An 18,624-nucleotide genomic window follows, 5' to 3' on the forward strand; every position below is an offset into this window, starting at 1 on the left:
TCGATGTCCGGTGACCTCACCACTCTGACCGCAACCCTCCGGACCGCCGGGAGGAACTCGTACCAGGGTATCGTAAGCCTGCATACTGGTGTCTGATGAGGTTTATAAATAAACAACTCTCTAGTTTATAACAAATAACAAATTCTTTTACACCCAGATTTCACAATTTCTCTCAGACACAAAGAACGGTTGCTACAACATCTAGCTTCCATCACAACACCTCACATCCACCACACCACATCTCATTATTCATATCTTGTCATGTGTAATCATTAATTTAGGAAAAATAATTACAAATTCATTTTATAAACTATATGCTGACTCTGTCTGAATTAATACGAAGTGTGTTTATGGTCCCTGAAGAAGAAGAAAAGAACCCTAGAATCTTCTGATTAAACATTCAAAGATCAATAAGATTGATATTTCATATTTATATGGAATCATCACATCTTATTGGTCATAATTAATTTGTATTTATTGCTACACCTACTACTAAAAGTCTCCAACCTGTGGCTCTGGGGCTACGCGTGTTCTTCTGGTAATCCTGACTGACATTAATGTAAAAGTAAAGGAACAGGAGCATTCTGGGTAATAAGTGCATTAGGTTTAGGGATGCTCTGATCTGGTTTTATGCTGCTGATCACCGATATCGATCACATGGATTGGACATCACTTTCCTACTCAGGTATGATGAGTGCCCTATGATCTGGGAATAAAGGGACAATAACATCACCTTAAATGTCCTAGATTCATTTAGACAAAGATGTGGTTTTATTTTTTTAGTAGAAAGAAAAAGTCTTGCAGCACAATTATTGTTTGTTTCTGACCACAACTTCTAAGCCTCCTACTCACAACCCGAGCTTTAGAACTGAAGGAGCTTCTTGGATGAAAGCTAAGATGTCTTCAAGATAACCAGAAAGTCCAGGGGCCTCATTCGTCAGAGTTTCATAGAAGAATTCCTAAATTACCTCCTATGAACAAAATTTAGAACGTTTGTATGAACGGTCAACATCCTGACTTATGAAACGTGCGGTGGCCTCTCGTGGTCACGCTACGTCCTCAGCTCATGAGGGGATTTCCTGGGATCTACCTGAAAACAACAAATCATGGCTATCGACTTTGAGATTGAGACGCCGGCTGCTGGTCGGGACAGAGGAGAGGTTCCTGTCAGCAATAAATAAATAATAGAATAGGATTAATGGAAGAGTAACGGGTGGTCTTTTTCATTTAAGAAGTCCTTCTGCTTGGATTTAGTTTCATTTGGAAATGTCTAAGAGCAGCCTCTGAGCTGTCATTCAGTCTGGTTACCTGGGCAACAGAGGAGGTTCTGGGGGTTGTAATATAGAAATTCAACTAGAGTCCAATTCGTGCGGTCTGTCTGTCGCTTGCCAAAGGGTTCCAAATCACAGCATACCTCCAGAAGGATCTCTTTCAGGAGACCAGTGCACTCACGGAGGACGTGTCCTCTCTAGAGAGCACGATCCTCCAACAACAGCACATCAGCCACGCTACAGTGTCAGGTTCCTGTCAGTCACAGGTGTCTTTACAGGTTTCAGCACCAATTATGTGTTCCAGGTGGATTGGATATTGGTGGTCTACACTATTAGGACCTTAATAAGAGCTCCACCTGTTTTATCATCAGTTCCTCTTTTGAAATTGTTCTCCACAGCAAAGCTCGACTGGCACGTTTAACCCTTAAATGCCCTGCTTGTGATCCAGCGTGCGGTACAACCCTTCACCATTCATGGACAAGCTCGGCTCGAGCTCGCAGAGGCCTTACTTTACAGAAGAGACTGTCCAACAGTGGGTCCAGTTCCTCAGCTTACCTCCCTGCTGGCTTGAATCCAGGGAACGTGCTGGCCAGGAGAGGGCTTGTCCACACGGTTCTGATTTCTGGTGGTAAGGGGGTATCGTAGAATCATGATGCAGAGCAGAGAGTGCAGTTCAGGTCCAGAGATGCTGCTACGGGCCTTGTTGATCCCAGCCGGACCTGGGTTTAGGAGTTGTCCTAGACTGGAGCTCCCTCATGAGAAAGAAGCTCTCAGTTATAGAACGGATTTAGTGATTTTGTTAATAAAAGTGACTCACAAGAGACTAAGCTTTCTTTCTGGGTCCTGATTGTTAAGTTATGAGATAGTTCAGGAAGAACTCAGTTACCCAGAAGGCCAGGGGCAAGAGGGGAGTAGCACTGGCTGGAGGGAACCAGAAGGGAGGTGGTGATCAATAAAAGTCTGAAACTGAGTTTCCTTGTTTGCTAATTAGAAGATTAAGCTAAACCACACGTGGTGTCAGAAGTGGTCGTGAGCAGCTAAGCAGAAAAGGTCTGCCATGAGGGAGCTGAGAAAGAAGGTGTCCAGTAGTGCGAGCAACGGTGCAACATGCTAACTGTGCTGGATCGTAGGAAGGCCGTGAGCAGCAGAGAACGAGGGACACTAGAGCCAATAGGAGAGGAGTCCATGCCGGAGAGAGTAAAGGGCTGCAGTGATACGCCAACGTGCTGCCATGGTATGCTAAGTCTGCCCTCATCCATACAAGTGAGCGCTAACCCTGCTGATAATCGGAATCACTTTAATGGCAGGTGGTGATGCTGAAAACCTGAAAGCTCACATCCTTTTGCATGTCATGAGGGAAGATGCATTGATATACACATAATAGCCTTCAGCTGATGAAGCTAGTCGCACTTTAGACGACGTGATGAATACAGTTGAAGAGGACTTTGTGCCTGAACAGAATGAGACCTATGAGAGGTACAACTCTTTCACCCATGACCAGAAGCAAGGCGTAGCTTTTGATCAGTATTAACCTGAGCTTCACACATTAAGCTAAACGTGTGAATTTAGGGTTGTCTGTGGATAATGCACTGAGAGGAGAAGTGTGTGCAGAGCGGCAGAAACCACATAAACACAATTAATTTAAATTCAATTATGTTTCATTTCATTGTATGATGGCCTGAAAACACACCCCTCCTAAATAAAATACATTTACATAATTTTTTTAGGGATTTGAGTGGGTGGGCCTGGGCCCACCCATATCCACGCCCCTGGACGTAGGAGGCGGATTTAATGTGACATCACCGTTAGACTGCAGTCGCTTTCAAAAATGGAATAATTACCCCAAATGAAAGTGACTGTGGTCAGCTTTGGAAATAAGATCAGATCTGTGCAGTTCTGACTCAGGAAAAATGGGATTTGATGCACTTTTGCCTGCAGTCATCCAGACACAATGTGTGAAGCATTTTAATGCATTGTAATGTTACCAAGCACCACTAGATGGTGCCACAGCTAATGGGTTCAAGGCCTCGAACCATGTACAGCAGGCGTGGGGAACCCTGGTCCTCAAGGGCCGGTATCCTGCATGTCTCTGCGCCAACACTTCTGATTCAGTGGTTGATTCACCTGTTCAGCAGCTCATCAGGCTCTGCAGATGCCTGTTAATCATCTGCTGATTGAAATCAGGTGTTTTGAAGCAGGGTTGAAACCAAAATATGCTGGATAGTGGCCCTCATGGACCACGGTTCCCCACCCCTGATGTATAGAAAATGCTTTGAAGTGCTTCATGAGCACACCACTGGTTGAAACAGCTCCACCTTTGCCAAATCCATATGAACAGGATTAAAAGAGCTGCCACACATGACCTTAGTCACACTTGCAAGTTCAGGACATAAAATTTTATTTAAAATAAAAATATATTTTTTTCTTCAGTGTGACGTAGATCTGTCTGGATTTCCTAATCCTAGAGTTTCACCATCAGAAGCTGATGCAGGAGATAGGTGTAGGAGACCATCTTCATGTTCAGCCTACATGAAAACTCAGTGACTAAAATAATTAAATTTGGGTTTTCAGTTACGTTGACCTTTAAAGCAGAGCTGTAAACACAGAAACATCACCACCAATGTAACAAAACTTGAAACATTTATTCCAAATTTCATGTTTTTTTTTTTGTTTTTTTACAAAACACCGTAGCACTGCCCCGTCGGTGCTCCCTGGAATGGTCGTAGGTAGATGGACCCAGCTCCACATCATGACGCTCCTTTGGTGTTACAATGGCCTACCAGACTGCGGGGCAATCAGTGAAAAAGTGGCCTTTCACCCCCAGCCCACCCCCACGTTTCCGGACAGCCTCTACTCCTTGGCAACAGCAAAAGGCTTCTCCACCTCAATCTTGCCACAGTCATGGATGACGACATCTTTAAGAGGTTTGTCGCGGCCATCTGTCTTTGTGCTCTCGATCTTCGCCACTACGTCCTGAAACACAAAAGGTAGCATTGATCATTAGGAGAATCAGCAAGAACCCAACATGGTGGTGTTGTACCGCATTCATAAACCTTTTAGTCTACTCAGGTTTCCATTTTAACCTCATGAATCTAACTGCTATTAGCCAAGTTGCTAATCTGGAGTCTGGTTCTGGGTCCAAGCTCATCCATCAGCCTGCTAATGCTTACACACAACCAAGAACAGTCTCACTCCTCACTAGGGTTCAGCCAGATACTCATTTTCAGACCACTGTCCGGTACGGATAAAGCATTTTTGAAGAGTACGAGCATAAAACATGTAAAATTCAGCAATATCTGTGCTGGTGCTGAAGCAAAAACGGGTAACCGACCGTCTTCACGCTCTGTGATTGGCCAGTCACACAGAGCGCCTGGGGGAAAACACTGAACCGTGCTTCTGGAAAAGCCTGTTCAACTGGATCAAACCCATCCAAGTCACTGTTGAGGCTTTAGGACTTCAGGGTCGTCACAAGGAGTAGGTCGCATCATGTGTCGCTCCTCCAGAGTTGACGTTATTTCATGTTTTAGGCGCACATGTGATTTTTTTTTTCTTCTTGTTTTGAGTAGTTGTTGTGCTTCTCAAACAGGTTAGACTGACATTAACAATGTTGTAAAAAGCTGGTACAGCTGCCGGTGTTTCTTAGCCCATCCCTGCAGCCCGCAGCCTCGACTACATCCTTGCCTCGTAGTGAGACCTCGCCTCAGCCTGCATCATCCAACACGCCGTCTGCCGAAATGGACTGCTCCGTTAAGGCTGAGCTCCTGCCTGCGCAGTGTGGGGAGATTACAACAATACTGAAAAGGGAGCTGAAAGCAACACAATTATGTCTATCAAGTCTGACCTGCAGGTGCTGAAACAGACCTCTGAGGCACAGTGACGGATATGAAAAGGTCTCTTTCTACATGTATGGATCACGTTTAACTCCAGGCTAAGTTGGATGCCATTTCAATAAGGCTGAATGCATTGGAGAACAAGTGTGAAGACGTGGAACCCAGGTCCAACCATAACAACACTTGTAGATGTTCCAGAGGACAAGCCTGCACAAGCTCCAGCTCTTTCAATGACGTTTGCTGCCAACTTCGGAGCATTGAAGGAGCTTAATTAGGCATCCTTCATCCAGCTAGACTTTGCATCACGTATAGAGGAATGCAACGTGATTTGATCTCATCAAAGGATGTTGAGGATTATATCAAAACGATGGTTCTGATAAAGATGCATCGTGACACAACCTTTTCTTTTTCTCTTTTTTCCTTTCTTGACTGTAGCCAAGTCAAACTCGGACCCAGACACTACTGTGGTGAGTTAAGCTTATGAACGTTTATTTCCCCCTGGAGGACCATTTTACGTTGCTTGGCTTGTCCAGAGACAGAAAATATCAGTACTATCATTATTATCTTGTACTTTGTGTCAAAGTTACTCTGCTGGAAGGTTGGTTACGAAGTTGGGAGTGCTTTCTTTTGGTTTGTTCGGCAAAGAGCCAGCAAGATGGGGCCATTATGGTCTACTTTTTTTGGCCAAGTGGGAGGGGCTAAAACTGCAGTTCCACCCTCATCCACTAGGGTATGAGGGTGATACAAACTCAAATTTGTATCTTCTTTCATCGGTTTGAAATGCTATAATTTTATGACGGTTTTATTTTGTTTTGATCTTAATGAAGCACTGTGATTATATGTCTGTGATAAGTGCTATTGAAATACAATTAACTTAGTAAAAGTAAAAGTACAGATTTTTAAAAACGACTTCAAAAGTATAAATACACAAACGCTACTCAATTACAGTAATGTAAGTAAACGTAATTTGTTACTTTCCACCTCTATCAATAATATTGATTATCAACATTTTTATGGGTTATGACTTTATTGAATACCTTTATAAGTTTATTAAAAGTACCCACTTATGAATGGTTGCACAAGTGTTATGGTAGAGATGATAGGCCTTGCAATTAAGGGTACTGATGGAAAGTTTACTCCCATATGGGGACCCTCCATGAGCTATTGTCACTAAACGTTGCGTCCACTGTTTGATGTAGTGGGCGTAACATTTTATTTTTCAATAAACAAATGAGAGAGAAAAAAACAAGCATTAGCCTGTAGAGGCCTGCAGATCATAGGAAACATCAGCAGATGTCTGTGATACCCACCATGCCCTCCAGAACCTTTCCAAAAACCACATGTTTTCCATCCAGCCAGGGCGTCTGCACCGTGGTGATGAAGAACTGAGAGCCATTGGTGTCCTTGCCAGCGTTGGCCATGCTGAGCCAGCCGGCACCATAGTGCTTTAGCTTGAAGTTCTCATCAGGGAAACGGTCTCCATAGATGCTCTTACCTTCATGCAGAAAAGAAACAGGTTGTGATCAGTCAGATGTGACTTGGGTTGTGAAAGGAAATGTTTGATCACACATGTAGTCCTGAATGCTGAATCATCTGTATGCTAATCCTTATATTTATTCCACTGCTCTTCTGTTACTCATGTACCTTTAAACTGAATGATGCATATAGGTCATCATCTCTTCGCAGTAACCAAATCTGACCACAGGATGTCACTGTTACTCAATTCTTACATAGTTTACCTTTATACCCCAGCAATCTCAAAAACAAAAACAAAACAAATTTACATAAACAAAAAAGTTCAAACATGGCTAATGAGTAAAACCAGGGTACTCAGAGGCTGAAGAGGTATGCTGTGCCGTCTGACCTCTACTTTTAGATGTAGCGTTGGAGAAGGCCATGGATTGCAAAGGTTAAGACACGGTCCACAGCCTGCTTCATCAGTGTGACACAAGTTAACCGTCTGGTCCCAAACCAGAAAACATACGGCTCTTGACCTTGCTACCAGGAGGTCGAAACCATAACAATCGCTCTCCTGCTTTAGTATCTGCAGGCACAAGTCTCCTGCAGAAGACAAGACTCTTTCCAACATAAATAAATAATCTTATTTTGTCTAATAAATTATTTCTTTCACTTCACAAGTTGATTACGATCATATTTTGTTTTATCTACAATGAATGTTTTATCTAAACTGATTTAATAATGCCTAGACTGCTTTACAGTAATGAATAAATCATCATGATTATTATTGAAATGCCTTATATTCAGATCTTAAATATACCAAATGAGTCTACTCGATTATTTAATGATTTATTGTCAGTTATGTCACATTTTAATATCAGCATTAACAAATTAATGCTACATATTAATTTAAATAACTTTTATATAAGTGTCTGAGAGATGGGTGTGTCTCCGTCCCGCAGCGCTCCTCCGTGAGAGCAGGGGTGGGGGTGGGGGTGGGATTGCACACGTTCCGCTGCCGTTTCTCACCAGTATCAGCTGCTGGAGGGCTCTAGTTTCGTTGTGCCGTTCGTGTCAGCGGACACGGTAGGGTCGGGGAAGGGGGCGGGGCATGACGCTTAGCCTGGCGGGTGGCCAAGCAAAGCCTGGCGGGCTGCCAGGCTTATACAGCGCTGGGGGAAACCTTGCATAAGTTAAATAATCATTTATAAACATATGTTTGAATGAACCAGATGTTATATGAAATGTTTGAATAATCTGTGCCTAATTCAGTGAAGTTGAAATGAATATTGTTCATACAATGATCCATTTACATCTTATGATCAATACTGTTTGATTTAACAATTATTTACGCTCATACACAATGTTCATTAGATGCAAATTAAGGTTGAGGTCACCTCACATAAAGCTATACATACTTTATCCACAGAGCAAGAACAGCTTGTATCTGGAAGGTGTGGCTTTCAGAGGAATGTTTGATAACGCCAACAAACATGTCAAATTCTGATTCGCAGAAATCAAACTCTAGATTATTAAAACTAGAATGACTTCCTGAGTTATTCAGTTTTGAGTGGAACTCTGAAGTGGCCAATTTGGAACCAGCCTCCTTGAGACACCTTCTCTTTTGACACACAGTCAAGCCTGTTGGCCCACTGCTAGCTGACACAGCCATACGGCTCATAAGAACATCAGTCTTAGACACAATGAACCTTCCTGCCTGTTGTGACCTGGAGACATCTCTACACCGGTCTGGTCATACTGCTGTTATTCTATGAACTTTGGTGCCTTGAGGTCCACCAGACTTCCTGACATTCCGGTTCTGACTGGGGGTCTCCGATCAGGGTTTGTAGACACAACAGATTACGTCTGATGTTGTTTTATTAATAATCAACTCTAGTTAATAGCAGACAACAAATTCTTTTACACCCAGAATTCACAATTTCTTTCAGATACAAAGGTTCTGATACACATCTACTTTACACCACACCACCTACAACACACATTACATCACCACACATACACTCCATCACACATCATTATTCATAGCTTGTCATGTATAATCATCAGTTTAGAAAAGAATAAAATTCCTTCTAACTATATACTTGACTGTCTAAATTAATACGAAGTTCCTGAACAAGCAAAGAATCCTAAACTCTTCTGATTAAACATTCATAGATCATGTTGAAATTTCATACTTAAATGGAATCATCGCATCTTATTGGTCATAATTAAATATGCAGTCGTTATGCTATAAAGTGTGACGCTACACAATTAAATAAAATTCAACCAGATTTATTTTATAAACCCAGGCATCACATCTTTCCGACTCTCTTAAGTTCATGTTTCAGAGTTTATTCATCGTCTCAGTTGATAGTACTGGATCGACTGGAACGCTGGGTAGGGATTACGGGGTCAGCTCTTGAATGGCTACGGTCCTACCTCCAGGGAAGGAGGTTTTGTGTGATGGTGGTCAACTCTGTGTCCAACTGGGAGGACCTGCGCTGGGGGGGTACCACAGGGTTCAGTCCTGGGCCCCCTCCTCTTCACCCTTCAATTGCTACCACTGGGTGTAATCCTGTGCATTCATGGCATTAAATTTCATTTGTATGCAGATGACTGCCAGATCTATTTTCCCCTGAGTCCTGAGATGGGTGGTTGTATCAAGAAACTCCAGATTTGTCTGGATGAGGTGAAGTTGTGGCTAGCAGCAAACATTCTACATGTTAAAGAGGGCAAGACCGAGCTTCTTACATTCCTCCCTTCTAGCAAGGGCTAGAAATTGACTGCAATCTTAAATTTGAAAGCCACATAAACCAGGTTGTGAGAATCTGCTTTTTTCACTTGCGCTGTCTGGCAAAAATCAAGCCAACGTTGGCTAGGACACATCTCGAGTCTGTCCTGCATGCATTTGTTTTATCGCGGCTTGATTACTGCAATGCTCTGTATGTTGGGCTGAGTCAGGCAGCACTGAAGCTGTTGCAGTTGGTTCAGAACTCGGCAGCTAGATTCCTAACAGGCTCGAACAAAACACACATTACTCCTGTCCTGCCACAGGCTCGAACAAAACACACATTACTCCTGTCCTGGATTCCCTACACTGGCTCCCTGTGGATTGCCGGGCAAAGTTTAAGGTCTGGTTGTTAGTCTTCCGGTCCCTCAACGGTGGTGCCCCACCATATCTGGCTGGGCTGCTTCAGATGCATGCCCGTACATGTTCTCTTCACTCAGCTGACCAAGATTTGCTCATCGTCCAAAGAACAAGGCTGAAAGCAAGAGCTGATAGGGCCATTTCTGTACTAGCTCCAACACTATGGAACGAGCTCCCACTTGTTGGCAAACAGACCCCATCACTGCAGGTCTTTAAGAGTCGATTTAAGACTTCTTTTTATCGTTTGGCTTTCATGTAATATGGCTTTCATGTAATATGGATTTTTTAGAATTTTAGTCTTTTATCTCATCTGTTTTGTTATTTTAGTCACTCTTATGCGGTTTTAATCCATCTTGTGGTCTCTTTGCTCTTTTGTTTTTATGTTATATTCAGCGCCTGGGGATTCTTTAAAGGCAAGGGAAGATGCTATACAAATAAAATTTGATTGATATTACCTTAAATCACCATTTATAATCATTTGTCATGCATCATCATTAGTAGTAATTTAGTAATATATTGATTGTTATAAACTACATTTTTGCCTCTGTGTCAAATTACTATAAAGTATTTCCCTGGCACAGCCATAGAACCTAGTTTTACCATCAACCAAATATTAAAAGGCTCAATGATATTGATAATCCATATTTTTTATGGAGTATGACATTTTATTGAATGGCTTGGCATTTTATTGACAATTTTTTAAAAGTAACCACTTATGAAATGTTACATGTACATGATACAGGTTAGATCAGTCGTATTTTTTAAAGAATTCTTCCAGGACCGTATTGTAATTAAGCCCAGATACAGAGGTTGACCGGTTTTAAGCGTTCAGACAATTGAAAATACACCTGACCTCTCGCCTAGGGTGACCAGATCCCAACTTGCCAAATGTGGGACAATGACTACTCAATGTGGGACAACGTGAAGTTCCAATGTAATGAGAAAATGCAAATGCAAAGTTTAGAGCAGCACATTTACCCAGAGGCTCAGATTGAAAAAACTTGTGAGAATACACGCAATAACCGCTTAGAGACGGCGAAACATGTCGCTAGCATAGCGGCTATATAGCAAATATAAAGATATAAAGTCATTTTGTAACTTATTACAAAATGAACTCAAGTTGAAATGTTTTGACAGAGGGTTTTGGTTCCTCTGGGCTGGGTAGGGGGCAAGAACCATGCTTGTTATTTTGGAGACCTTCTGACCAAACGTTGTGTGATCTTTTACCTCCTGTACCATCTCCTCTGGTGAAGTCTCCACCCTGGATCATGAACTGCTTGATGACTCGGTGGAACTTGCTGCCTTTGTACCCAAATCCTTTCTGTTGAATTAAAACAAGCAAAACTAGCTAAATATAACTGTCTAACATCAGACTATACCAATTCAACAGGATTACATCTGGATGAATCTCCATACAAATGCAGGATTATTGACTAAACTAAGTAATAAATAACATCACCACACACAGTTACATGTCCAGTCCAATCTCGGTTCTAACTAAAGGCCTCCAAATTTCTCACCTCTCCTGTTGCCAGGGCAACAAAGTTGTCAGCAGTTTTGGGGACCGTTTTCCCAAAGACACCGATGACAACGCGTCCAACATCTTCATCTCCGATTTTGATGTCAAAGAAAACCTAGAAAAGAGGATAGAGGCCCGTGTTTAATCACTGAACCGGTCACAACCTAGGATTATTTTAAAAAGTCAGGTTTAGGTGAACGAAACGCATCGCTAAGCACCAACTAGGGTTGTCACGGTGTGAAAATTTAACCTCACGGTTATTGTGACCAAAATTATCATGGTTTTTGGTATTGTCGCGGTATCTTTTTAAAAAGTGTTACATTTTCAGACAACAAAATAAACCCTGTATATCAGGAAAATATTGTCCTGTGTGTCTAAATTTAGCCTAAAATTTGTTATTTTGTAATCATGTTGTTTGTTTACATATTTCCCCTTTAGTCTTTAAAATACCAATATTTGCCCATAACTTCTTATTTTTTGTCTGTTTGATGTCATCATTTAAAAAATATTAGATCAGATGATACTCACTCAGTACTGAAGTAGCCTTCTAATCAGATACTTTTTTACCCGTGCTTGAGTAATAAACCCTATATCAGGAAAATATTGTCCTCGGTTTGTGTCCTTCCAGTGAGCTTTGCAGATTTGGGAAGATGTCATCAGGCAGTAATCATTGTTAAATTCATAATCATTCTCGGAGACCAAATCTTTTCTGCCCCTGGGAGCCCCGTAATGCATAGCGTCATTTCAATATGGGGTGTCCGCGACACGGTTTATATGCAGGTAGCAGCGCTGCGGCTGCTTTATATAGTGACTCGTTGCATTCTTCCTCAACGCAAATCCTCGGCTCACGCATTTTAGCTAAAACACGAACGCTAACTTGCCTTGCGTTGACTGTAGAGTTGTGGGTGATGGTCACGCAGATGTGTCATGAGATGTGAAGCGTTGCTGCCTTTCACAGACACTTTTTCTGCACGTGCTGCAAACAGGATAGCCGTCTTCTATCAACTGTCCTTCGGCATTCTTCAAATATTCAAAAAATGCCCGTACATCCCACTTTGTCTTCTTTGAGGGATAATAAATGTCCTGAGCGCTGCCGTCTCCTCCTTTGGCCATTATTTCAGCTTTAGCTTCAAGAAAGTTTTGGTTGGAAACAAAAGTGCGCATATGCCGCCGGCAACTTCAGCAGATGATACGGTGGATGGGAAGGGTCACCGCGCCTACACCGCAGCCACGGTAATCCACAGAGATTTTCTTTTTTTAAAATAAGACTGTTATTATTATTGTCAACTTTTTACCGGGGTTTACCGCTACATTGGTTACCGTGACAACCCTAGCACCAACATGTTAAGGTTAGTTTATGCTTGACGCGTCCGCGAGGTCAGCACAGCTCCGCGCGGAAAAGTTGCGTCATTTTAACAACCACGCCCCTCCACCGCGTCTCCGCACGGCCCAAGATTTCCACAACGCGCATCTCGGAAAATTTCTAACCACGCGGACGGACGGACGCGGAAAAACATGGCGGACCAGCAAGAACTAGTATGGCAGAGGTTCGCAAATACAGACATTTGTACGATTCAGCTCTCAGAGATCACCGTGATCAACATGTTGTTAATAATTCCTTGAGAGAAATAGCTCGCACTGTCGGAAAAGACGAGGACATTGTTAAAAATGCTGAAATGTCATGTTGTAAACAGTAATTTCTACTTCTATGGTGTAGTGTTGGATGCATGCCGTAGAGCTCCATGCTGCCCCCTACAGTTTGGGAGAATATTGGCTCACCGCAGAAACGAGCCGCATGAACCATAAACGCTGCCAGTTGTGAAGCGCGTTCCATCCGCGAGCCGCATCACCAAGCGGAAAGTGAATGCGTCAAGCATAAGCCAAGCTTAAGCAGCCATCCACCATGACCCACTGGGGATGGATGTGGATGTGCGTGTGTGTAGAAAGCTGTACCAGAGAATAGACACTAAGGTTAAAGTTTGACAAGAATAAATACATTTTTATGCATTTAATCTACCGATTTATGTATATAATTTCTCTAGACAGTTTGAAATGAGTTAAAGTGTAAATATTTTACAGGAGGAAAAATATTGATATATATCGTATATCGGAATTCAGCAAAAAGATAAGTTTTGGTCCATATAGCCCAGCCCTACTTTAAATCCAGTCATGAATTTTGTAACACAAATACCTTTATGTTCTCCTCAGGTCAGCACAAACACTCAGACCAATGCTGGATTTGATTTTGGATGTAGAAAGTCTGACTTTCATTCACATAAACAGAAGAAAATATGCAATTTAGCTTAAATTTTAACTGGTTTAGTTCTTTGCCGAGTCGCAGGGTCAGCGTGTGAGGAAAAGGGCTTAAAGGTCTGTGTGGTGCTTTTAGGGACACCCAGAACTGTAGACGTGGACAGACCCGCGGCAACAACCGGGACTGGTTTGTCTTTGTTTAGCAGAGCAGTGAGTAAACATAACCTTAATGTTTTTAAGTGTAATGACTCTTGACAGGACCAGTCCTGATTCATTAGCTCATTCAGATTTACGTGTCCTGTTAGCAGCTAGCTAGTGTAAGCTCGGTGAGGAGCAGAAGCCTGCAGGCTCCCAGACCACCAGTGTGACGTGGCTTTGCAGGCAGGAGCTACCGGTTAGCATTACTACAATGAGAGCTCCGGTATTTCTATAGCAGCGTTAGCCTAACCAGACGCTAGCATGCACGCTAACACGTACCTTGGCCGTTACTTTGGGGCCTTTCTTCTTCTCGTCGGCAGATGAACCGTTTGGAAAGGCGAGAAAAATAAGTGATCCCACAATAACTGTAACGGCTACAAGGAACTTCATCCTTCTTTCACAAAGTCTCACCATCAACAAGAAGAACTAGAAGCACGGAGATGTTGGCTTTATAGGAGGCCCGCCGGAAAGGGGGAGGGTGGTGTTTGGAATGGGTACCGGAAGTTACGTACAAGCCTGTGTGCTGGACAAACGTAGACGCTTCACGACTGGAGCTACTGAAGTGGCCGGCCGCCATTTTAGATGGGTCTCCATTCTCCCCCAGTGCAATCATTCCTACTGAGTAAGGTGCTTACTAAAGGCCGACCGATATGGTTTTTCAAGGCCGATGTCCATTTTTTAAGAATTTTGTTGCAGATGGCCGATATCAAAAGCAGAATATTAAGGCGGGTATGCTTTCTGGTCTTCCCAAAAAGAGCATCTCAGGTTTACAACTTCAACAAAACTCTGCAGCACGTGTCCTGACGAAGACCAGGATGCGGGAGCACATTACACAGGTTTTAGAGTCATTACATTGGCTCCCTGTGTGCTTCAGGACCAATTTTACGGATCTTCTAATGGTTTTTAAGTGTCTTAATGGTCTTGGGCCTTCTTATCTCTCAGAACTGCTTTGACCATATGAACCCTCACTGCCTCTGCGCTCCTCTGGCAGGCGTCTCCTGGTCATCCCTAAAGTCAGGACACACACTCACATCGAGGCGTCCTTCCAGTATTACAGCCTTCGCCTCTGGAACGATCTGCCGGAGCACCTCAGGGCTGCAGAGAAGGTTCATGTTTTTAAGTCCAGGCTCAAGACCCATCTATTTAGGTTAGCTTCTATCAAATTATTTATTAGTTTTATTTCTTGTTTTACAGGATTATATTTTATGACTTGCTTTGCATGTTTTATATGATTATATTTTAGCATTGTTTCATTATTTAATAATATAATTATTTTACTGTCCATATTATTTTATTTATTATTTATTTTCTTACATTTGTCATTTATATTATCTCTTTTATTTTCATATTTTTACTCATTTTAATCCAGTGTTGTCTCTGTGGGGGCCCTCTGCCCCAGGAGCGGTGGTCGACTGTTGCTTCCTGGGCGCTCTACAGATAGTGTTTGAGTGGTGGTGGGAGGGCTATGCTCCCCCTCCTCTGTGTGTCCTGACTTATTTGCTGTGGAAGACCTGATGCTGCTGGGGCAGACGGCTCCTCTGATGGTGTTTCCTTGCCTTACCTTACTTGGGTCATCTGGACTCAGCCAAATATAAATTTTTACTGATGTAATTTTGTGTGCGTGTGTGTGTGCATATGTCTGTTAATGTTTTTAAACTGTTATGGGAATTTGGGGTCATTTTAATTCTGTAAAGCACTTTGAGTCGCACTTTGCTTGAAAAGCACTTTATAAATATATATATATATATATATATATATATATATATATATATATATATATATACACATTACATGCTGCAGCAACCAGGTCAAATTTAAATGTAGCTGCTGTCAGTAACAACCTAACAGGTTTAAATCATTTAAACTCTCAGCAGACTAAATAATGTCAACTCTGTGTTGTGAGATGTATTATATGATTATGATTATCATTATTATTATATTTATTTACTAAATATCTGCAGCAGCTCCTATAGCAGAACCAAGTGTCATCACAAGCTGTTGATCTAGCATGATGCTCTTTATTATTTTATGAGTTACATACGAGTGTTGATGCTCTGTTTTCATTTCTGCAGCGTACCTTACAAACCCACCTCGCTCCAGTTTCTACTTTAAAACTCGTATTAAATCTGTCTTGATGCATTTTAACGAGCTTGCTCCACGCCGTATTTTCCTTGTAGGACACAAACTTTACAACACTCTTACAGAGTAAAAGATTGGCAAATACGTTTGTTTACATGCTTACCCAACTAAAAACTAATTTTTACAACAAAATCAGACACAAAGGTGATATGATAATTAAAATATTAATATAATTAAACTAAATTTTAAATTTGTAAATGTAAAATCCTATCAGGTAGGCTAGAAAAATCAGTAGTCACCACGTGATCCGTTTTCAATTGCCGCTGGTTGTTGTAACCAGATATATATTGATTGATGGTTGTAACCGTAGGCTGCACAGAAACAGGCATAATTGCTCACTCTGCATTGCCTTTGGAGAGTGAGGAGACCCATCCAATATGGCGACGATGCTGTTACACTCTCCATTGTTCAATGGGGTGTCTACGTATTCATGTCTATGGTCACACACAGATGCACAAAGCTTTGATTGGATCACATTGCAGAAGCTTTTAGCCAATAAAATGCAGACGCGTTACTCTGCGTGTGTTTGTACTTGTCTTTACATAAAAGTGAGGACCAATGACAAACTTTTCTCCTGTGAACTCAGGACATAAGTAGTGAAGTCAGGACATTTTGCCTGGTCCCCACTTTGTTGCAGAGCTCTACGCCTTAGAGGTAGGGTGCATGGATTTTCCCAACCCACTCCCATTGTAAAGAATCCTTTTGTCCCAATCCCAGAAAGCAAGGAAAAATAAAATTACGTCCCACCCCAATCCCAATAAAACAATTCCCACTCCCTCCCATTCCCAGTAGTGTATATATATATATATATTACACCCCCTCTGTCTAGGAGCTTCAGGAGGGGATAACACAGGAAGCAGAAGAATATAAACCCAACTCCAGGAATGTTCAACAGGGAAAAAAAGGTTTATTTAAACACAAGATCACTCAAAGATGAGGTTTCAATAAAACACCGTAAAAGCAAATCAAATTTAACCAACTAGACTTAAGAAAACTCAAAATGCTGGTCAAACCCACAGCACTAATAAATGCAGGAAGACTCTAACTTAACCAAAATTATTTTATTTCTAAGGCAGGGATATACACTCAACAAGCAGAAACCAAAGCTATAAACTACTCACTCAACTTCCAACCAATGAAGCACCATCCCACAGTCCTAAGTGTCAAATTATCCTTAGCTCAGTAATCCAACATCCAAGCTCCAAAAGGACTAAACCGCAGGGATTATGTCAAGGCAACATGTTTGCTTTATGATTAACCACCCAAATGGGAGAAAACACAGCAGCCCAGTGTCTTTCCACCCTTCCTCCTGAATGTTTGCTGAGCACTTCCATAAACAGTCTCAGGTGAGGCTAAGTGCAGAGTGTCTTCTGCTGCTGTCTCTGCTGCTGGTAGGAGGTGTGTCTCTCCAAGGTGCAGATCCTGCAGGCTGACTCTGAGGGAAGAATGGCACACAGGCATTATCCTTGGGCCTGAAAGATGGGCATTAGAGACTGTAGGTGCAGCAGCAAGAAAAGGGCAGGAGGGCAGAAGAGTTACATTATGGGAACCATAACACCTTCCCCCTAAAATAATTTTAAGAAAGGAAGTTAGACAAACAAACTGACTGTCTTAAAACTCCCATATCAAAACACTAAGCAGTCAATCGAAGTGAATAACATGCAATAAAAGGCTGAGTCCCCGCTACCTGCCTGTAAGGAAGCTAACTACAGGTTAGTCTTCATGCAGATTGAAGGTGGGCAGATTAAACACGTGTTAAGAGACATACAAACCAGCCCATTGGGGTGGCCCATTGGCAAGCCCCATCGTCGTCATCCTGGGGTGCTCCAGAGATGGTCGGGTATACCAACACTAACCTTGTCCCCACAACACTACAAAATAAAAATAAAAAAACAGGACAAATCCCAAAGGGGATACGCCTCCACGTCCTACAAGGGGACTTGCCAGTGAAGTCATTTACAGGTAAAAAATAGAAGAACAGGAAAGGTGATTGTTATACATACAAACCTATACCCATTTACCATTCGACAGAACAGACCTTTATGGCAATCCGTCAGCATCTGAAGCGGTGCGAGACAAGCAATCCACCAAGACATTCTCTGTCCCCTTTTTATGCTTGATCTCAAGCTCAAATCTTTGCAGGAACAAAGCCCAGCGCATTAAGCGCTGGTTGTGGTTGAACATCCTGGATAAAAAGGTCAAACTGTTATGGTCTGTGAACACAACAAGAGGCCCTTTTCCCGATCCAACATAGACCTCAAAATGTTGCAATGCTAACAGTGCTAATGTCTCCTTTTCTATAGTTGACCAGAGGTACATTTCTTAGAAAAATAGGCGATGGGGTGGTCCAATCCATCGCAGTCTTCTTGGAGAAATACAGCACCTACTCCAACATTGCTGGCATCAGTCTCAAGTTTGAAGGGCCTGGACAGGTCAGGAGCACTCAACACAGGAGCACTGCTCAACAACAACTTACATGACTCAAAGGCTCTCTGGCTTCACAGTTTGAGGAAAATGGCACCTTGGGACTCAAAAGATCAGTACGAGGATGTACAACAGTAGCAAAGTTTTTACAAAAACAGCGGTAATAACCAACCATTCCTAAAAATCTTCGCAGTTCACGTCGAGTGCGGGAACGAGGGAACTCTGTGACAGCTTGAACTTTGTCTTCCAGCATCCTTACAAATCCTTCACCTACTTCCTTTTATAGATAGGAGACAGTTGCCTTCACAAATTCACACTTCGCAAGGTTAACAGTGAGGTTGGCTTCAGCTAGCCGACTGAATAGCTCATACAGAGCCCTCATGT

At 42.3% G+C, this 18,624-nt stretch overlaps 1 protein-coding gene across 1 annotated transcript; it reads right to left on the reverse strand.

The window, feature by feature from the left end:
* Nucleotides 1-3,894: 3,894 nt before the first annotated feature.
* ppib (peptidylprolyl isomerase B (cyclophilin B)) lies at nucleotides 3,895-14,187 on the reverse strand. Its single transcript, XM_015952199.3, has 5 exons — nucleotides 13,957-14,187; nucleotides 11,228-11,341; nucleotides 10,935-11,028; nucleotides 6,412-6,596; nucleotides 3,895-4,244 (listed from the first exon to the last, which is right to left on the reverse strand). Exons 1-5 carry the CDS (start codon nucleotides 14,089-14,091, stop codon nucleotides 4,122-4,124), a joined length of 651 nt encoding a protein of 216 aa, XP_015807685.1. The 5' UTR covers nucleotides 14,092-14,187; the 3' UTR covers nucleotides 3,895-4,121.
* Nucleotides 14,188-18,624: the final 4,437 nt, after the last annotated feature.

This window comes from Nothobranchius furzeri, chromosome 14 (genome assembly GCF_043380555.1).
Source record: "Nothobranchius furzeri strain GRZ-AD chromosome 14, NfurGRZ-RIMD1, whole genome shotgun sequence".
NCBI lineage: Eukaryota > Metazoa > Chordata > Actinopteri > Cyprinodontiformes > Nothobranchiidae > Nothobranchius > Nothobranchius furzeri.